At 34.5% G+C, this 22,995-nt stretch overlaps 1 protein-coding gene across 4 annotated transcripts in view; it reads right to left on the bottom strand.

The window, feature by feature from the left end:
* MMRN1 (multimerin 1) overlaps positions 1-21,165 on the bottom strand; it is a 48,185-nt gene extending 27,020 nt beyond the window's left edge. For 2 of the 4 annotated variants that reach the window (XM_045536839.1, XM_045536843.1), the window contains exons 1-4: positions 21,048-21,165; positions 15,263-16,100; positions 5,440-5,559; positions 1,549-1,655 (exon numbers count right to left, since the gene is read on the bottom strand). In XM_045536839.1, coding sequence (XP_045392795.1) covers positions 1,549-1,655; positions 5,440-5,559; positions 15,263-15,852 — 817 coding nt within the window. In that variant the 5' untranslated portion in view covers positions 15,853-16,100; positions 21,048-21,165. Of the gene's footprint in view, positions 1-1,548; positions 1,656-5,439; positions 5,560-15,262; positions 16,101-20,887; positions 20,927-21,043 lie in introns of those variants that run through there. The other 2 variants (XM_045536840.1, XM_045536842.1) reach the window with 2 other exon arrangements.
* Positions 21,166-22,995: the final 1,830 nt, after the last annotated feature.

Genomic DNA, 22,995 nt, shown 5'->3' with positions numbered 1-22,995 from the left:
TGTGTGTATTTATAATGATGGAGTTCTGTTTTTTTCCTTCTTATGCATATTGTAATCCACCATATAACAAAGAATTGATTAGTAAGCGTAGAAGGATGAAGCATGAAGCAACAGCAGTCCTCATCAGCTGGAGCCTATGACATTTTTTGACCTCTACACTTTGCTCCCTGCCACATGTCTACATTCAGCCCTTTACATGCAATAGGATTTGTAATATCCTACATTTCTAGAAAGATACTCTGCAAGCAAACACTTGAACCTTCCAGAAATAATGACGAAGGAATTAATAATCTCAAGATATCCTTCTTTCTATAAGATGATAAATATGGGCTTTAGAAATATAATTCTAAGTACTGCCCAGAATCTTTAACCATTTGCCAAATACAAACTAGAGACAAATGTACTTCACCATTGTGAGTATATTTGTGCCCTTCATACAAATCCAGTCCTTTGAAAAGCACGGTCATATTTGGATCATTTTAGAATATGCTAAATTAACCCATTTCCAAATATTTTAGTATACATTATATTTTCTTTAAAAGTTTATTTTACTTGATTCTAAGTGCAGTACATATTCATCTTATAGTCTGAAAAATGTGTTGAATTTTTATAACATCTCTGAAATTTCAGCCAGACCCAGAAGAAACAGCATTCGAGTGAAACTTCCCCACAGATTCTCATTGTATGGGCTAGCAAAACCATAGATAATATCCCTAACTAAACTGCAAGATTCCTAGAGCTTTTGTATTATGCTTTCTTTTTCTTAATGTGAAGCATAATGGTTTCTCCACACTTAACATTAATTTTTAATCACAGTCTCTTACACTCTTGATTGAACTCCCCACCACTGCTAATGGCTTTTCTTATAATATTCATTCATTTAAAATATGTATGCTGATGCCATATCTTATTTTTCAAAGGAAACCTGTTTAAAGCTGAAAGTAAAATAATAGTCATATGGATGTTAGGCCACAGTGGGTTACCATATGTTTGATCAGCCTTGCCACCGGAAAATCCTCAAAATCTCAGTTGAAAAAAATGTCTCCATTAAGATACAAAAAAGGAGAATTATTCATGACATACTTTGTGTATTATTTAATATTGAATTTCATTCACATGCACATTATTTCAGATAATTGAACTGAAATAAAACTAGAGGGTTGTCTTGTTCCTACATTGAGTCACTTCTAATAATCATTTATTTAAAACTATAAAATTAGTATTCCTGATATCTTAATAAGACATGCCTCAATAGCATATAATTAAGAATAAGCAGGATATTTAGTTAGATCTCTATTGACTCGTCATACAGAACCAACATAAAAATGGGAGGAGAAATCAAAGGATAGCTTATGAGATTTTAGGGTGCTAAAATAGCTACCAAGTTAGGAAACTCTCAAAAGGTAATGGTCCTAGTAGTTTGCCTACATATTAATTTACCTTGGTTCAAAAGGGAACATGCAATTCTTTTCTTCACTAGAATCAGTTACTTATGCTTCAGAATTTTTATGCTTCTAATTGTTATTATGAAATTAATATTAAGTACACCTTTTGGCTGACATTTCGGTCCACTGTATCCAGGACAGCACCTCCAGTCCAATGAGGTAACGATTTTATGTTGCATCCTGTAGACGGGATTTGATATCTTCTGAGATCTAGAGAGGAGAGCCATTGGGGGAAAAGAGATTATTTTCTCACATTAAATTATCAGTTGGAATAATAAATGTAAAGTACTTGGAACCATGCTTGAAATATAATATGCACTTAGTGTGTGTTAGCTGGCATTATTATAATCATATCTTCGCCATCAATATCATTGCCAAATTTATATTTCTTCAAATATATTATAAAAAGAATGAGTATTATAATATTGGGTATTTTAAATTGATACCTATCATTAATTTTTTAAAGATATTATACCTTTTCCCTCAATAATGCATTTAGCTAAGCCAATGTTAAAACTTATTTTTAATTCTGATTTTTAAAGAGTTATATGGAGATAACTTATTCTATTAATATTTCAATTCCTATTATTTCCTCTATTGATATAGTTAAAAGGATCTGCATTTTTCCAGATCAGTATCAAACAACTTGAAACAAATTAGATATTAGTGATCTATTTGAAGTTAGGAAAACCACTATCATTTTCAAACTACACTTTCTCATCTCCCAAGTTTTAAAATTATACTGTCTACTATTTCTGTCATACAGTAATTGCTCTGAGAGAGACAGAAAAGATCTAACATGAGAAAATATTATTTCTTAGATGAAACCACAGAATGAAAATATACATGAAATGAATATAACATTTCAATACAGCAATCAATAAAATTACAATATAATTAGTGAATGGCACTACATTACAGGCCCTAGGTGTGTAAATGTAAGTCATAAGCACAATTTGACCATATTATAATATTATTATCCATATAATGTCAATATTTAGCTGATATTTATCAAATGGGTCTACAGGTGCATATTATCTTACTTAATCCTCACATTGGTTCTTTGATGAAGGTATTATCATTAGTTCTGTGATGAAGGTATTATTTTGCTGATATGGATCATGAAGAGTAGAGAGATGAAATAACTTGCTCAAAGTCCCACATTTAAAAGTGGTATTGCTGGGATTTTAACCCATGTTGTGTGGGCAAGCCTCCAATGTTTTTGTCCTAGAGTTTGTTACATATAACTGTGTGGAAACAACAGTCACCAGATGAGTAAACCCTGAATATGTGAAGGAAATGCGTTATAACAGACTGGGCTGTAGGGGACTTGGGTTTTCGTTTCTGCTAAAAAACATATTGACAGGTACCTCAATATGTCTGAGGTTATTCCTCAATTGTAAAATGAGCTATATAGTTCTTTCCACCTCTAAAAGCATGCTAATCATTTACCTCCATTTATTTCAGTAAATTATATTCAGTATATAATTCTGTCCAGTAAAATATCATCTTTAGTCCCAACTCACAGTGGACAGCAGACTTAAACCTAAGGCATTAAACTATAAGAATTCTAGAAGAAAATGTTGGGAAAACTCTTATAGACATTTCCCTAGGGAAAGAATTTTTGAGGAAGACCCCAAAGGCAATCACAGCAACAACAAAAATAAGTAAATGGGACCTGATCAAATTCAAAAGCTTCTGCACAGCCAAGGAAACTATCACAAGAGCAAACAGACAGCCTACAGAATGGGAGAAAATATTCACATGCTACACATCTGATAAAGGGCTGATAAGTAGAATCTATATAGAATTCAGGAAAATCAGCAAGAAAAAATCAAACAACCTGATTAAAAAGTGGGCAAAGGACATGAACAGAAACTTTTCAAAAGAAGACAGATTAGTGGTCCACAAACATGAAAAAATGCTCAACATCTCTAATAATCAGGGAAATGCAAATCAAAACCACAATGAGATATCACTTAACTCCAGTAAGAATGGCTTTTATCAAAATGTCTTGAAACAATAAATGTTGGTGTGGATATGGAGCAGAAGGGACACTCATACAGTACTGGTGGGACTGCAAACTACTACAACCTCTGTGGAAAGTAATATGGAGATACCTCAAAGAGCTACAAGTAGATCTACCATTTCATCCAGCAATCCCACTAACTGGGCATCTACCCAAAGGAAAAAAAGACATCCTATAAAAAAGACATCTGCAGTAGAATGTTTATAGCAGCACAATTCACAATTGCCAAGATGTGGAAACAACCCAAATGCCCATCAATACATGAGTGGATTAATACAATGTGGCATATGTAAACCATGGAGTTCTACTCAGCCACAAAAACAATGGTGATCTAGCACCTCTTGTATTATCCTGGATAGAGCTGGAGCCCATTCTACTAAGTGAAGTATACCAAGAATGGAAAAGCAAGCACCACATGTACTCACCATCAAATTGGTGTTAACTGATCAACACTTATGTGCTCATATAGTAGTAACATTCATCGGGTGTTGGGCAGGTAAGAGGGGGAGAAGGGGATGAGTATATTCACACCTAATGGATGCAGTGTGCACTGTCTGGGCAATGGACATGCTTGAAGCTCTGACTCAGGTGGGACAAAGGCAAGATATGTAACCTAAACCTTTGCACCCCCCCCCTAATATGCTGAAATTAAAAAAAGGAAAGAAAAAAAAAAAAAAAAAACAAAGAAAGCCAAAGGAAATAAGGCAGTTTGGAAATGGACTTTTTAGAGTTTGTAAGGGTGAGCTCAAGCAGACATTTGAATTATTATTGGATTCAATATTCTTGTTTTGGCAAACTGGATCTCTGTTGCATGTAGCTCAAACATGATGAAAGAAAGTGTCAAATATTGTATAAGTATTGAAATAGTGAATGAATGAAGAGAGACATTCAAAGGCATAAAAAGATAAATATTTCTGGTTTGTTTAAAGAGAAGAAAAAATAAGAGCTCACCTTGAACCCAGAAGGGCAGTATGATAGGGGTTACTGTGATAATATTTTCATTACCAAAGAATTAACAATGTATTCTTTGTGTCTCACATTGACAAGGAAATTGTCACAGAGGGAGTGAAGGCAGAGAGCAGAACTGGAGCACAGCTCTCCCGGATCCCTGAGATGTGCTTATCTTTCTGGATCATGAACCTTAGCTATTCCTCAAGGGACTAAGAAACACCTTGATTTTATGTATCCTTACTGTGCACTGTTCCAGATTGCCCATGTGTCAGATTCATTGGCTGAGTTATTTGTATGACAATTTGCATAACATTAGCCATCACGGCCTGAATACCAATTTTAGTTTTTATTGCAGGCTCTTCAGAAACACCCCCAGCTGAGCTACTGTGACGATGTAAATTCAGAGTATTTATCAATTACTTAGCCTCACATTTTAGGACAATGACATAGATTTTTTAAAAAACCAAAATCAAATAACACAGGCTATTAAATTAGACACAAGAAGAAAGGCCACACTTAGTATCTTTACCATGCATAATTGCAACTAGTAGCTTTCCAAATTTTAGAATCTGAGCCAAATTATGGACGTCTCTCTGAACTAGTATGAAAAGAAAATTATCAATAAATATTTGAATTTGTGTATGGATTTTGGAAGGAATTAAAGGACAAGATTGTTCATAAAATAAAAGTAATAGTGATAGTAAAGACAGAAACAAGCATGAGAGTTAACATTTATTGAACACTCGCAAAGCACAAGGCTCTAGGCTAGGTATATTACTGCGTTGTCGCATTTTAAAACTTGAGAGATGAGAAAGTACATCTAAAAATGACCATATGAGGCAAGTGTTATTAGTATCTGTGTTTTAACTTACTAAAGTTCATAATCTTAGTCTAATGTGAGTACTGTCCCCTCACCTTACTACACATATGTATCTGGGATTACGAACTTTATATATTCCAGGACATAAACAATTACGGTGCATGCAGTGGCTACTTTCCAGAAACATTACCTACCTCTGAGGACAGGATCCACTTGGCCAACCACAGGATCCTCTCCCACCTGGAATATAAGTGACCTGGTTGTCCAGTATCACTGTGGGAGACAACCTGGTATGTACATAAGCACACCAATTCCTAAGGAAGAGATTATTATTGTTAGAACAAAAAAAAATCACTGTCAAAAATAATTCTTTTCATCAAAATTATTTTCATAGATGTACTTCTGCCAGTAGTGTAGATCAGATACCTTGAAAGATTGATAACTAGCTTTAAAATAAATAAATATGAGAGAAAACAAACATTGCAGCATCGCTGTGCTCATAAAACGAAAGAAACACTACAAGACCAAAATAAAGAAGGAACAAATCAGACATAAAGGGAGAAGCTGCAGTATTTAGCTGTAAGATAAGTCAAAATCCAAGGCCGCCCTTGTTGAAAATATTAATATTAGAACTGAAATCAAAGACTCAGATCTAGGTCCATTACTTTGAATTATAACCAGGAAGACTTAAGTAAATAAATAAAAAATGGTATAAAGATCAAAAAAGAGGGGAAAATCTTGTTATTTAACAGATAATGATTGTAAACAAAGAAAATGCAAAATATTCTAGAAGTAGATTATTATAATTAATAAAAGAGTTTAGCAATGTAATTAACTTAAATATAAGTTTTTATAACTAATAAAAAAGTCAATTTATACTAATTTACCCTCAAGGTTAAGACCAGTTACATTTCTATGTACCAACAACAAATTCAAGAAGATACTCTTTACAATAGCAAAAAAATAACAAGAATAATGTACTTAATAATAAACCCAACAAAAGAAGTGTAAGTTTTAACATATAAAAATTCTAAGTTTTCTAGAATGACCTTAAAGAAAATCCAATAAACCATGTTAATTAGTGGGAAAGCCAATGTTAATGTGTCAATTCTCTTCAAATTAATCTACAAATTCACTACATTTTGTTAAAGCAAACCTTAGTTTCTTATGAGTTAAATGAGCTTATTCTATCATTTTTTATATAACAAACTAAAAAAAACATGAATTTCAGAGAGTTCTGTCTCTGGCCATAAAAGAGGATCATATTTACCTTTCAATGGAAAAAATTATAAATCTGGACAAGATACATAAAGCAACAGTTTTCAAATGTTGGACAATGTAGACAATACAGTAATATGTTTCTTGAGAGAAGGGAAACACATGGTGTGAGCTCCACATTCAATCTGGTTTTCTGCCTGGGAACAGTTTTCCAATGACGTTACAGAGGGGTAGATTCCAAAAAGAGAGAACACCAGGTGAAGGCAACAGAGATCTGAGTTTGGGGATGCTGGAGTGGTTAAAACACATGGGGAAAATTAATGAAATGAGAGGGCTTGTTAGAGATGTCATTTTAAAAGTCAACAAAGGGGTCCCCTTGAATCTTGGGGTGCATAATCTGTTGTGCTTGCAGACAACAAAATCCAGTCTCTTTAATAGCTTAATTAATGCCCACAGTGCCTGGCATGAAAAACAAACAAAAAATTAATTATAAGAAAAACAGAAAAATAGGACTAATACATAGAATAAAAATTTAGTAAATAGAAAAAACAAACAAAACAGAAATGACATAGCTGTGGGAATTAGCACCCCAGATTTTAAAACAGTTAATCATTAAATAGAACAAGAAGCATACAATATACAAACTAAAAATTGACTGGATATGCTTAATAGAAGTTTAGACACTGTAGAAATGAAGATCAATGAACTTTAAAGACTGGGCAGTAGAAACCATCCAAATTGAAGTACAGAGAAAAACAGGTTAAAATATAATTGAACAAAAATTCAAGTGGTCTAAAACTATGTAGCTCAAGTTCTAGAAGAGTAGGAGAGAGAGAGATTGGAACAGAATAAATATTTGAAAAAAAATAAAGCATTCTCAATTTGACTTAAAAAGAAATCAACTGTCATATCTAAGAAGCTCAATAAATTCCAAGAGGACAAAAACAAAGTAAAACCTCACTTAAGTCCATATACACAAACTCCAGAAAACAACATAGAAAAAGAAAAAAAATGGCTATGTTAATTAGCTAGACTTAATCATTCCACATTGTCATCCATTTTAGGAAGACAGGACAATAGGACTTACTCCATAAGATTGTTTTGAATGAGATGTTTAAAAAATCAGGCCTCTTAAAGAGATAAAAAGACATATTGGTGCATTTTGCTAAATCACTGGTGATACTTGAGGCAAAAAATGTAAAACAAAGAACTGGAAAAAGCAAGACATAAAAGTTGGGAGGATTTAAAATTAAGAGTGTCATAATAAAAGGATCTTTAAAAAATTAACTAGATTCCTCATGCAAATTCAGTGATGGTCCTAATTACTGAGAATGACTAACTTCAACAGAAGCACAATTAAATCGTGTGACACAGGTTTAATGTGTCACTTGCTGAATGATTATGGAGGGTGGAGAGTGTGGCCAAAGAATTAAAAGCACCACCATCTCTATATACTTGGGGTTTTGCAAAGAAAAAAATATACTTATTCTCTGTGAGCAAAATGGCATTGTTACCTGGCAGAGACCTGTTAACATCCTAAAGAGTAAAACAGTCTCATGGCTAAAATAGTTGGGGAGGCAAAGAAGCGGATGAGCAGATTGCTCATGGCCCAGCAATCTTTGATCCAGAAGAAACTGGAAGAACTATCCACAGCAAAAGAGCCCCTGGTGTGACTCATAATTAGGTTGATGCTACCGATGTAATAAGCTCATTAAGGGATGTTAAAATTGTAAATATAATTTTAAAACCAAATTATCTGAAAATGTAGGTTTAAAAATAGAAAATTAAGCATAGAGAAATGGTGACAGGCAGTTTAAAGGCAAATGCAATGATCCCAGACAAGCATTTGCTGAGACTTAAGAAATCCTTTGTACCTTTCTAGACTGATTATGGTGGATGGAGAGCAGTCACTTTGAAGTATTTAGCTTTTTCCATGGGGTCATAACCCTCCATCTAGCAGACCGCATTTGGGATTCTCTTTAAGGGTAATAACTCTGTTGCTTTTGTGGAGCCACATGTACTGAAAAAAGGTTGTATTGATTCTTTGGATTTTCCAAGTTAATAGGTGAAAGGTTTGTTCTAGGGGAAACCAGACAACTTTGGTTACGAGCAAAGGCCTCGCTGGTTGAACATATAAAACAGAAGATGGAAAAAGAATCTTTTATAACTCAAAACTCGAAGGCTTGTAGATAATGAACTAAGAAGGCATTGTAAATGAAGAATGTGCTATATTTTGATTTGAACATTTTAGAAACCCAATCTTTCTTGAGGGAGCTAACGAAAAGACTACATTAAGAAAAACTTCCATTAATTGTCCAAATCACCGCCCAGTCATACCCATTCTTATCCAGAACTGAGTGAGAGTGGCCTGAAGCAACAAGGATGCCTTTAAGTAATGTCCACACATAATATTTTCCAAAGAAATAGGGGGCAACAATCTAAGAATTGACATTGTTCAGTTATACTAGTCCTTGGAACTCAGATTAATAAATTACTTGTCATCCAATTCCTAAGAGGCGAAATGTTTAAATTTCCACATTAATAACCTGCTCTTGCTTTAATTGGCATAATAGTATGAAGATACCAAGTCATTAGAGTGCTCATTAGAAGTCAAGGTAAAAGAGTAAAAACTCCACCATAAATCAAGCCAATGGTATATAATTTTCTCTCAGAAGTTGAAGATCTTATGTTTGGGGGAGACATTCTGGATTGAAGGATCTTTGTTTCCTGTCATCCCCTAACTGCGATGAACTTGAAGATTTAAAGGGGAACAAGAGGAAGATGAGACAAACCAACACAGACATGACTGTTCATGAAAATTGACACTCTTCCCAAAAATAGGATTATCTGGTGACTCTAGTAATAACCTCCTACACCGCACCTAGCACTCACCCACGCCTCCCTGACTTGAGAAAGTGTGAGACCTCAAATGGCCACTTCTTCACCTTGTTTCTAAAGATGACTACAAAGTACAAATGACAACATACAGATGTACTAATGAATTCATAAATGCCTCAAGGAAAGAACTAAGTCTCTGGTGGGATTTAATTTAGAGAAAAAAATATTAATTAATCTTTCATAAGGAAATAATTTATTCATGTTGTCACTAATTTATCTCATAAAGAACACTATTGTCTTAATTATAATATTATTATCGCATGCAAATAAATCCCAACAAAAAGTTAACTAAGTTTGACCATGACTAATAGACAAATTATGAAATGACAGTGTTGTATATCATTGTACACTAAACCCCTCAATTCCATAGCAATTAAATCCCCACCAAATTCAATGATGATACGTGTGATAAACATATCCTAAATATATAAAAAGTATTCATGTGTTTTTAATAAGTGCTTACTACTCTTGCAAATCCATCTGGTTCATTTTATTCTCAACTCCATAGCAATCTGACATATGTGGTCAATTCCTGCTCTCTCTCTCTTTTTAAAATATAAATTAGTAAAAAGAAGTAGTTTGTTTAATGAGGAAAATAAAATTTTAAAGGCAAGATTTTATCTTAATAAACCTATCATTATTGATGTCAATAATCAGGGAGAAAAACATTCAAATAAAGCCTCATATGGTTCAACAGTTCAATTATTAAGTCCCTGAGGATAAATATGTGCTCTAAATTAGCAGAAAGAGAACAGATTTTAGATGGCACCACTAGTCAGGGTAAATGTTCTCCCTGGCATGCTATCCTAATTTGAGGACATCATTAAAATATCATGCATCAGAATAGTCAAAAGGTAGAAGCAAACTCAAGTGTCTGTTGATAGATGAATGGAAAAGAAAAACTATATACATACATGCACACAAACACACACAATGGGATATTATTCAAACATAAAAATGAAGAAAATTCTGATACATGCTACAACATGAATGAACCTTGAAGATATTATGCCAAGTGAAATAAGCTAGTCACAAAAGGACAAATATCCTATGGTCCCACTTATCTGGTGTACCTAAAATAGTTAAATTCACAGAGACAGAAAGTAGAATAGTGGTTGCTGGGGACCGTGGTTGGGGAGGGAGGAATGAGGAGTTATTATTTAAATGGACACAGACCTTCAGTTTGGAAAGATGAAAACGTTCTGGAAATAGATGGTGGTGACAGCTGCAGAACAATGTGAACATACTTAATGCCACAGAACTGTGCACTTAAAGACAGGTAGAATTGCACATTTTATGTAATGCATATTTTACCACAATAAAAATACATACATACAGACAGACTGCAAACATGTCACAGAAAGCCATGAACAATAATTTTATATGCCTCCTGCCAAAATCAGAGGGGGTTGAAGAAGAAAAAGAGAAAGAAAGAAATACAGGAAAGGATGAAAAGATACAACGGATAAAAGAGAAAAGCAGGCATGGAGAAAAGAAGAATGGAGAAGAGAGGGGGCATGAAGGATTTCCGTCAACATCACAGCCATCCTAAATACATGCTCTTTCCGCCCCTGTACGTCAGAATTAGAAGGTCATTTCTCGTGCTGAAGGACTGCCTGCTTGTTGGACAGATTTTCATTCTCCCTTTTATTGCACACATGGGAGCAAATTAAAAAGAGTGCATTTGTTTATCTGGAGTTTATTTTTTCTATAGCTGAATTAATTGGGGGGGATACATCTGCATAAGCGAAATAAAATAATTAAAGAAAAAATTTCCCCGAATAGAGGCACATAAGATAGCTGGATGCTGGAGCCAGGCTGCCTGCTTTTTAAGTCTTGACTCTGCAGTTTATTACTCATTACCTTGTCTGTTAAATGTGGCTTTCTCATCTGTATAGTAAGTAGTAATATAATACTATTACCTATCTCACAAGATTATTGTGAGACTCAATGAGTTAATAAAAGGAAAACACTTGTGACTGTTGCTGGCTCTGCTGATTAATAATTAAATGTTTCAAAGAGTTAAGTGGATTTTTTTTAATGCAGAGGACATATATACGGCCCCATTTTATTTTTTTTTTGCCTCAGATACAGAGAGACATGACTCCTGTTTTGCTTCCTTAATAACCTAATAAATTCACCTTAAGCATAGTTGCTTGTATGTTTCAAGCAATTTTTCAGAAAAACAATATTTTTAAACAACAAAATATAATAATTTATGTTTGTGGTCCATTTTCTTTTAGTTAGTGTACCTTTATATAGTTATAGTTCATTCTCTGGCATTATTATATGCAATATTCAAACTTCGATAAAAACATTAGTTTATAAAAGAATGATGTAAATAAATTGATATTTAAAATAAATTTTTGAAAAGCAATCATGCAAAGCTCAGGTCATGGGGAGTTTCCAATACTTTAATTTTACGGTTAATTTAGGCTTTAAGGAGAAATCCCTTTTTATGTACCAACTTTTGCAATTAAATTCTTTTGTCAAGCATCATTAGTTTGCTTTTGATAGTGGGCACGGTACGGTGAATATAATTGAGTTTTCAATGATAGATGACTGCACAGTGCCTCAGAGTCCCAAATTATTGTTTATATACAACATTCTCGGTGCAAAGTTTTAGGAGAAGGAGCTGAATGTATCCCCATGGCAAGGTATACATGAGTTTGCTTTTAGGATCCAATTTCCAATTTTAAAATCAAAGATAATAAGTTTTTCATGTGGTTCGTTGAATTAAATGTGTATAACCTATAGGTCTTTTCATAAGTAATGGTTCTTAAGGTCAATCTTATGTTAAAGATTATATTAAACGTTTTTCACAAATTTGTTTTATTTTACCTAGTTGTATTTTTCTGCAGACTGATTTCAGGATATTCAGGGCATTGTAAACTGTTTCTATTCCAGCAGGTGTCAGGCTTTCCCAGTGGGCAGACCACAAGTGCAGGCTAGCCTGCTGTGATGCTTAATTCTACGCTTCATTGAGTTCCTGTAAACCGACTTTTATAACGTTTTTGCCTACATAGTAAATTTTTAAAATTATAACTGTATATTCAGAAAAGCAGAAGGTGTGGAAATACAAAATGTTTTCACTTAATTACCAAAACTATATAAGCATTCATTCAATTCTAGCCTATAAAATACAATATACTATATTTGTATATTTAGTAGTAATTTAGTGAGTAGATATAGTAAAATAATGAAATAAAGAAAATGATTAATGAGAAAAAATTGATACAGAAGATACTTTATATAGTATTTGCTGCCCTGGCAGTTATATAATAGGTGGATTTATTTCCCAAGGATATAAGAAAATACCCTTTCGTGTAATAATATGTTTAGAATTTTATGGCAGGTAAGAATAATCCCTTTTCTTGGATGCTATTAGATCTAATAATAACTCTGGAAACAACACGTGAATTTAATTGATCATGTTTTTCACATCTAAAAACTACTCATTGACACAAAATGAGCAGGAAAAAAATGTGTATTGTGACAGCAGAATTAATTTAATGGCTGGTTTTGTAATTTTAAAACAATAATTTAAGTGAGGTACTTATTTTTTTAATTTATAAGTAACCTAATAAAACGTTTCGAATTCATCATCCTAAACATTATGTTAGAAGTCATAAAACATTTAATTTAAGCTGCCTCTTATACATCAAACAAGTTACGTAGCTTTCAGAAAAAGAATATACCAAATGCAATTTTAAAACAAACAAGTAATTAAACTCTGCAAAAAAGCATCTTGTTTTTCTGCATATTCAATTTTTATCTTCCTTCTGCCTTACCTCATTAACATTTTAACCTATTTATGGCCACTCTGTATATAAAAGAAAACTTAAAAAGTAACAAAAACAAAAAATGGAAATCTGGACTGGCTTTGGTTTCTGATCTATTTTTCATCTCCCTTTTTATTGAAAAAGAAAAAAACCTCAAAAACTCCTCAACAGAGTTGCCCAGAACTGCTGTCTCTTTTTTTTTCACCTTCCTTCACGCCTCAATTCCCTGAAGCCAGAGCACAGCACTCACTTCACTGCTTATCACCACCATGCCACTAAGACCGTGGATATTTTCAGTCCTCATTTTATTGTCTTTTTAACCAGTATTTCACATTATTGATCACTTACCTTCCTTTTAAAATCTTCTCTTCCTTTGCTCAGCACAATTCACTATAGCAAGGATGTGGAAACAACCCAAGTGCCCTTCAATCCATGAGTGGATTCATAAAATGTGGTACATGTATACCATGGAGTACTACTCAATTACAAAAAACAATGGTGATCTAGCACCTCTTACATTATCCTGGCTAGGGCTTGACTCCATCCTTTGAAGTGAGGTCTCACAAGAAGGGAAAAACAAGCATCACATGTACTCGTCATCAAATTGGTACTAACTAATCAACACTAAGTAAATCATAGTTTACATATGCTCACATGGTAGTAATATTCACTGGGTGTCGGTCAGGTGGGGAGGTGGGAGTGGGTAAACTCACAACTAATGGATGTGGTGCACACAGTATGGGGGAAGGGCATGCCTCTAGCCCTCGCTTGGGCTAGGCAAAGTCATTACTTGTAACCAAAATGTTTGTACCCCCATCATATCCTGAAATAAAAATAATAATAATAAAAGAATCCCTCATGCTAAATGCTTCTGGGACACCCTGTATAAGCACAAATGTATTGGCTTGCATTATTCCCCATGTCTCTCTCCTCATCTTTATATTAACAGCAGCTTTAACAAAATGCTCTCCCATAGCAGGTGTCAACTCCTGTTTTTAACTTGAATGTTATCATATTATTAGTAAGATGTTTAACTCAGTTTAGCTCCCAAGGAATGTCTAGTGTCTTGACATTGTTTTATTATATAAAAGGTATTCGTAAGTTTAGTTTTGTAACACTAAACTTCAGGTATTCCAAATATACAGATGACTCTGAATAGAAAATGAAGACAACATTGACCTGCCAGGAATTTTTGTGTTTGCTTGATTTGTTTTTTTGTCCTTTTGAAAACCTTCTTTAACAATACTACTTTAAGCTTTGTTTCATTATTTTACTTCAGCAATCCAAATTGCTCTAACTTTAAATCAATTTGAAAAATAGGCTTTCCTGATTGATCACATTCATGATGATAACTACTCAATATAATAGCAGTACTAGTAAATTTAATTTGTTGAGCACCTATTCTGTGAAAAGTATGCCTCAAAGCATATTTCATTAATTTGAGTGTGCATGATAACCCTGAAAAGTTGTATTTTTATCTGTACTCCTGTATTATATCTGTAGTTTACATATGAAGAAACTGAGGTTCAGGGAGATCAGTTGGCTTGGTCAAAGTCATGGATCTAGAAGACAATACTGGAGGCAGGGCTGCTGCCCCGGTCTCCTTGTTTTGATTTTTGATAACTGTATATTTGATAGTTTCTACAATGTTGCTATTCCAACATTCAAATCTGTTCACGTCCCAGTTTTATTGGTTTTTTTTTTCCTTTCATATTGTGGTGTGATTGAGGGCATGATCAACATATCCTTCCTTGACTTGAATTAAATAAGCTAACAGCCACCATGATGCTATTTTGTTTGATAGTGACTATCCCCAGGAAAAGAGCCTCTACAAATGAATAGAAAAGTGACTTGGACTATTTCAGTTAAAACAAAATTGCTGGATTTTATTTGTCCTCTTCCCCATTAGAGAAGAAAATAATTACCTTATCTACCTGAAATGATGAAATTGCAAATAGAGTTCAATTTCATCTTGAACCTCAAATAATTTTCTGGGAGTCAGGCAGTTTAAACTGTTCATTTGCAATCTTACAGACCTTATAGTCAGAGAAAGAACATAAAATAAAATAAAATAAAATAAAATAAAATAAAATAAATAAAATTAAATTAAATTTCTTACTTTCCTCTAGTTGTTTCAAAACTTGGTTTTTGGTAGTCAGTTCTTTGGCTTGGACGGCTGTCACCTCTGCTGAGGTATGTCTCCCGTGGGGCTCGATTTCCTGTGCCTCCAACTGAGTTTGGAGAGATCGCTTGTTGAGTTGACTTTTGGGCAAAGCTCCGAAGGAATTTCAGTGTTGAGTTGGAAAGGACCACTGACTCTTCTCCAGGATTGAACTTGATGCTAGGGTTGGTTGAGAGAGCAAGAGTTTGTACCGTTAGCACTCCTTCTTCTGTCTTCTTTGTGGGTGTGAGGGTTTGGTTTCCCACACCCTCAGGAGGTGCCCCTGTCTCTAAGGGAGGCGCTGTTGATTTCAGGAGACTCTCTTCAGAAGTTCTTGCCTCCAGAGTTGGAGTTATCTCAGCTGACATGACCTGAGTGGTTGGCAGCATTTGGAAACTTGGTATTTTATTTAGAGGAACTGAAGCAGATGTCATAGTCTTCTGGGAGTTTTCATCCTCAGGTGTAGTCCCAGAATGCTTACTGTTATTAAAGCCAATGGTCCCGCTCCATAAACTAAAAAGCAGGACAAATAACCCTGCTCTCTTCATCTCAGTAGTTTGAAGCAAGAAAGCTCCTATGAAATCGGGAGGAAAAGTCCTTCAGGCCCTTCTGCTAGCTGCTTCCACACTGAATCTGCTAAGACAGGGCTTTGCCAATTTGCAATGTGTAGAGGAAACAGGTTTCTGTGTTTTGTCCAGGACTCAGGAAGTTCAAGTTCCTGTTTCTGTAGGTTTTTTGTGATCTGTGACCTCTGGTAGGATGGCTCTATGGAAGCGGTGAAGGGTCTCTGACAGAGCTAGGAGTAAATGGGAAAATACAGACAATTATTATCAGGAAAACCCATGAGAAAAACATGAAGTAACTTTCCTGTCCTAGGTGCACTCATGTTTCATGTCTTACTGATTTTGAAGAGAAGCTTCATGTTGACAATGGGGAGTATAAAATTTTGCTTGTGTAGGCTGAATAAAGGAATTGAACATTTTGTTCTGCTACATAAAGAAATTTTTGTGATACTTCTTATCACTATGCCCTACCCAGAGAGCCACATTTTGTTCAAGTGCATATCTACATGCACCCACATAAACATGGTGTTTCTATCCTTTCGTAGACCACAGGCTGAACTATGAAAAAATATATATTACATCTCCCTATTTTTATAAATACATTTCAGCTGTATCATCATTACTTGAAGTTAATCTCAATGATTATACATAATAATAGAAAAGGAAAGCATGAATAATTAAATTCTACAGGCCTACACGGAACTCACTTTAAATTTTGCTCTTAGAACTTCTACCAGAGGTATCCATTAATGGAAGGAATAATCAGAATTTTACTTTCTCTATTTTCCAATCCTGATCTAATGGTTGGGGGTAATTAGTATTTTACCACTAAGGAATAGATGAAGAAAAAGTGGAGTCACATGAAAATAAACACATATAATGTTTTCATTCTTTATTGTAGTGTAAAATTCTAGTTTTTGGAAACAGAGAACTAAATAAATCAAAGAGCTGTCTCTGGCTTTTTTTGGGAAGAGATGCTTCATGGGATTTATGATTTCATTTCTCCAGCAAATCTCTGATCCTCAGATTTCAAATAACCTCTCGCATCTGTAAAATTCTATAGTAGACTCTTTAGACAGATATATAAGGTAAGTTATAGCAGTATATTCATTCATTTTTGTATTCATTCATTCAGTAGTAACCTAAACCCTCAGTTTGAGCAAGATACTCTCTTAGGTGCTGGGATTATAAAAGAAAGCAAAAGTATTCTTGGCTGTCAATTAGCTTATGGTCTGTTATATGTTATTTGAAAGCTAGATCCATGTGTAATTATTAATCTTTCTGTCAACTTCTGTGCCAGGCATCAGACTCTTACTAAATATTCAGTCATGTATTATTAAATTATTATTAGATTTTATTATTTTAATATTATTAGATTATTAAATTATTTCTTTCATAATTGGAGAATTGGAAACCTGGTGCCTGTTTGGTTATATATTATTATAAATATTGGCTCTTGTCCTTATTCCTGGACAGAGGACGCTAGGATTTGAAACAAGGCTTAATTCTTCCCTAAACCACTAACTACTTGGTCTTAATACTTTTTTCTTCCTTCAAAGTTTGTCACTCATTTCTATGAGCATATTGTTGACCCAGTAGAGAGTATATAATATGTGGTAATTTAAACTAAGACACAAAATAATTCAATAACACAATAATTCAATAATTCAAAGACACAGAGTAATTCAATAAAATTCAAGTAAAATATTTCTATTTAGTATACAATTTTAAACCCATTTTCTTAGATTTAGTAAAAGTAGATAAATAGGCTGTCTTGAAAGTTTAAAAAAGACCCAGAATAATGTAACTCATGAGTTTTTTTTGCTTCTACAGGTTGAAAGACCACCTCGATCCTGGTCAGGACAAGTGAACTTGGGGATAAAGGTACCCCTTGGATCTATAACTGATAACAAATAGATATCAAATGGTAAAAACTGAATGGAGGTAAGCCATTCATTATACCTCTTATAAGGTATTGACCAATAAGGACTTTTGCTCACTCATATCCTAGCTTACAAGTGACCTTTGATCAAAAGACTAAAGGTTCTTTATCTCATTATTGATCTACTAAGCCATGTTGCACTGTAACTCTTCAGAGAATCCCAGTTCATTTGATGGTTTGGGGTGTATGGATTAGCCTTTAATTAGTTACATAAAATATTTGTACTCCAGAAACTATCACAGTTCTAATCTCAAATTATGCCTTCTAAGGCTCATTAGTACTCACCAAATAACAATTAAGAAAAATAATGTTCCTGAGATGACTGCCTGAAGAATACGTAGTTCATTCATTCTTCTAGATACTGTAAATACTAATGTTGGATTAAACTATAGTATCGGTTTTATATACCTGGACCCCATCACTCCAGTATACCCTGATTTTCCACTACCTTGTTTATATTAAATTACATTTTACCATATTGCCATTTATGCACTTTGAATATTTTATAAAAAAAATTATCATGAAACTCATTATATTATGTGCTATCAGGAGGTTTAGGTCATTGTTAATTTTACCATAAGTGTAGGATTGAATATATACTGCAAAAGGGGTTATTTCCAGGTGATGAGATAATGAATTTGTTTTATTTCTCTTTTTTTCCTTATAACCCATATGAACCAAATTTCTAACCACAAGGAGAAAATAGCAAAAAAACATAAAAAGTGTGAGTTAAAAGAGAACCTTGGATTGAGGCGTTCACTATACATTGTGCTATGTATTTTTCAAAGCCATTTTTATAGCTGCAAAAGTTATTATTATTTGTAAAATGCTGGGTGTATGGAATAACTTCCACTTGATTAATAGGATTTCTTGGCAACTTCTTTATTTTTTGTATGAGAAATTCTTATTCTCTTAAAATATTTCAAAGCTTCTAAATATGATTTCATTATAGCCTTCTGTAAATTGGAGCTGTCAAAAATAATTGCAGAAAACAAAGTTCTAATCTTTTTTCAATTTTATGTTGTTTGAAAAATATTTAAAACTTCTTAAATTTACATATGGACAAAGAGAGTTTATGAGCACACAGCAAAAGGGCTGGGGGAAGGAGAGAAACAGATTTCTGCATGATTTTAATGAGCCAGACAATGTGCTAGTTAAGTTAAATTTGGCATATTATTTAATTCTCACAATTGTGTTAGGTAAGTATCCTATTCTCATTTTACTCAGGGGAAATTAAGCTTAAAGAAGTTAAATAACTTTCTGGGGTGACACACTAGAAATTGATAGAACAGATATTTATGCCCCATTCTGATTCTTTCTACCATCTGATAATGCCCCTAAATAGAAATAGTAAACATTTAAGTTTAGAGAGATTTAGAGAAAATAATTTTCAAATTGTCTGAAATTTATTAAATTCATTTTCTCAATTGTTTTTAACTGTTTCATTTTTTGTGTTTATCTCATAGCTAAAACATATATTGAGATACTTCTAATAGTCTAATGATTTCTATTAGTTTCAGTTTATGATGTTAGAAGGGAAAATTTGTGTTTTTATAAGTTTGTGTTCAGTGTAATAATGACTTTTCCTTTCCTTTTTGGTTGGGTGCCTTTTCCAATTCCGACATAAAATTGTAAGAGCTGATGTTGCCATACCCTTGACAGCACAGCAACCATACTGCCTTCATTTTCTGGAATAGAACCTCCAGAAAAGCAAATGACTGCTGCATTCTGAGCATCTAGACTGGTGTTTGTTAGGCATTCAATAAATATTTGTGAAATGAATGGATGAAGCTATGAATGCACTCTTACATATAGTAGTAACACCTGTCAGGGGGTTAAGGAGAGAGGAGGTCTTTATTTTACCTCCTCATAGCCACACAAAAGAAAAAAAAAAGCAATATAATGCACTTGCTCTAGGAATACGACTTCAAAAGTCTGAAATATTCTTTCAATTATATTGCCTCCTGTAAGTCCCTCCTAAATAAAATTCAAAAAGCCCATTGCTTCCACATGTTTACAAAATAAATTGAGAAGGCTTATTCTGAAACCATCATAGCCACATTAGAATCATAAAACAGACTAAAAGCTGTATAATAAAGGATAGTGAAGCAGTAGCCATGCTAGAAATATGTAAGATATGCAAATAAAATTAAGAACAAATTTAGGTCCTAGTGGACTTTCAGGAAAAGGAATATGGAAGTATAATCACTTATATAATTCTTAATATTAACTGGGAGAAGCATATTAATTTCTAAGAAAAAAAACAATATATTCTTTCTTAACGTTAAATTTTTAACTTTATGATTAAGAACATAAAGAACATACTAATAAAAATGTCCAGATGTCCCTCATAAGAAAATGTCTGTAGGGATACTTTGCAAAACTATTATCTTGCTTATTTTATATCTCCCATCTAAGCAGAACAGTACCTTTGAAGAGAAAAAGTTAATTTCAAAAGTCTTTAAGTCTTATTTTTCTTTTGGTCATTTTAGAAATAACAACGTTTTCATTTCCTTAAGAGAAAATTATATCTGGTTATCACGTGATTATCCTTAGTGACTTCTGCTTCTAAAAATATGGAATAGACATATTTTCCCTAGTCCTCCTGCTAAGGTACATCTAAAAATCCTGGCTAGTACATATAAAACAAACATAAGAAGACTCTGAAGGGTGGAGAAGAGAAGGCCGAATGGCTAGGTGACCTGAGGAACAACCCAGTCTGGAGTTCCTAAGCACTCCGCTCCCACCAAACACCGTGGAAAGCAACCTCACACCTGCCAGCAAAAGCTGGAGTAGTGTCAGAGAAGACCAAGAGAGGAGGCAGAAATTTCGTCATCACGAGGGCTACACTGAGGCTACTGCCATAGCTCTCCAAAGCCTGAGTGAAGGGAAGAGAACTGAAATAAGTCGCTTTGAGGCGTGCCAGGTCTTCACCGTGTACACTTTGGAGGAATGGTCCTCCCAAAGCTGGAGAAGAGGTGAGAGGCTAGACAGGTATCTTCCCAGCTGTAGAAATCTAGGGGCAGATCTGGAAAGAAAACTGAGCCCACCAGAGATTTTTAAAAATTGATTTCTTACTGTAAAGTAGAAGAAGATGTCCCACAGTGTTGTAATCACCTCTTCTTCGCCCCCTTGGTGAGGGACGAATTCCCACTCTAGGGTTATGGGGACGGCTGAACACATGACCCAACCCGACATCGGATAAACGAAATTGGCAGCAGCCTATACACATACTCACAGCTCCGGGGAGGAAGACATGGCAAACCACACTGGTCACACAGGGCTTGCACTCGGGGACAGAGTGGACAGTCGAGGACTATGGCAGGCACACTTTGTAATATCAACAGTGCAGGGTGTTCCTTGGCTCCCACAGGAGGATATGATTGGCTTCTTTGAAGACTTCTGTGGGTTGGCAGGAAGCTGAAACCCACTACTCAGGGATAAACAGGGACGGTGCCTGGCCCCCCTGATAAGGCGCCTGGGTATTGGACCTTATCCGCAAGGGCACAGTGGGGAAGGGAACTTGTGGTTAAGGCCATCAGACACCCTCTGGTTTCAGATGTTAAGGCAGCACATAATATTGCATCTTAGTTTTAGGCCATATGCCATGCACAATTTAGAAATCTTTTTCTTTGTATTAGAAAGAATAAAGAACTCTTCAGAGCTTTGCCTGTGCTCAGATCTCAAGCTTAGTTGGAGAAACAAACAAATATTCTGATCATGCCCTCAACGTAGTTTAAGACCATAATGAGTTAAAACTAATTAAAGCTGCAACAACTTTGGTTTAGAGGAGACCTAGCTCAATTACACATTGGGGTAACTCAGCTCCCACAATACAGGGCTGACAGGATAAGGAGTCTGTCCTGCTCTGAGGTGAGGATTATTTACTACAGTCTTCACTGGGTTTTTTTATTCACAATGCCCCTATTCATATAATCAACAATTATGAGACAAATGAAGAAATAAGGAAACATGATCGATGGTTAAGAAAGAAACCCTCCATAAAAAGAAAAATCCAATTGAAATAAAAATCACAGCAATGGTATGGTAGGATTGATAACATTTGTAGTTAAAATGAAAGACAATTATAAGCTGGGTGTGCACCGCACCCATTAGGTGGGAATATACCCACCCCCTCCTCTGGGGGACGGACACGCTTGTAGCTCTGACTCAAGCAGGGCAAAGGCAATATATGTAACCTAAACATTTGTACCCCCGTAATATTCTGAAATGAAAAAAAAAAAAAAAAAAGAAGCTGGCAGCTGGGAAGTGATAGAACTGCCATCTGAGCCCAGGCCCTTTTACTTTAAGGCTTAAAGTAAACCCTGTCCCCCAAGGTAAGTTGATTTCATATTTTAATTTAGATTCTTAGTAATTTTGTTGACACACAAAAGTCAACTTCTGCTACATTAGAAAATGGATGGAAACAAACTCAGAGCTTGGCTTCAAAAGAAAAAGAAAAAAGCATTTGTATTTGTACATATACCATTGTCCTCCCCCAGGCTTTCTGTACCCAGAGCAATCAGATTGTCTGTAAAATTAAACCAGCAACACGCCATGTCCCAAAGATTAACAATTTCACAGCACAAAGTTTGTTGATTTAGTGGTTGATGTAGTCTGTCAGCTAAAGTGCTGTAAGCGATAACATGATAACAGTAGTCAACATAAATGCTTTTCTTCAGGCTATTTTCATATGTCTTGTGGAATTCTGCTAGAAGATTTTTCTCTGCACACACACATTACTGGATTATAAATGCCACACATTTTTAAAAAAAAATTAATACTTTTTCAAAAAAGTCAATGAATCTTACACAAAGTGTTGAATTACTAGTACTCAAAACAGACCTGTAATCTCATTAGAAGCAACAATAGCAAACTCTTGAGTTTTTTGAGAAAAGCAGAATGTTAATTAAAAAATATACATATATATTGGCAGCTCTTACCTTAATAATCTTTGCCTGTGGAGTATCCTAGATGCTAACATATAGAAACCTCTGTTGGCTTCTCTGTAGGCTGTCTCCAAATATTCACTTATTTTCAGAAGCAGAGAAGGGGGAATTTAAAGGGGGCGGGAGAGAAACCCACCCTTACAATGGCCCTGCCATTATTCTCTCAGCGAATGCCTAGCAACAGAAGTCCAGGGACCTAGAAACTTAGATGCCTGAGGTCACTGACCCCCAGCCTGT

Source organism: Lemur catta, chromosome 24, assembly GCF_020740605.2.
Source record: "Lemur catta isolate mLemCat1 chromosome 24, mLemCat1.pri, whole genome shotgun sequence".
NCBI lineage: Eukaryota > Metazoa > Chordata > Mammalia > Primates > Lemuridae > Lemur > Lemur catta.
Note: the sequence above shows the minus strand (reverse complement) of the source record. Positions and strands in the feature narration are given on the sequence as shown.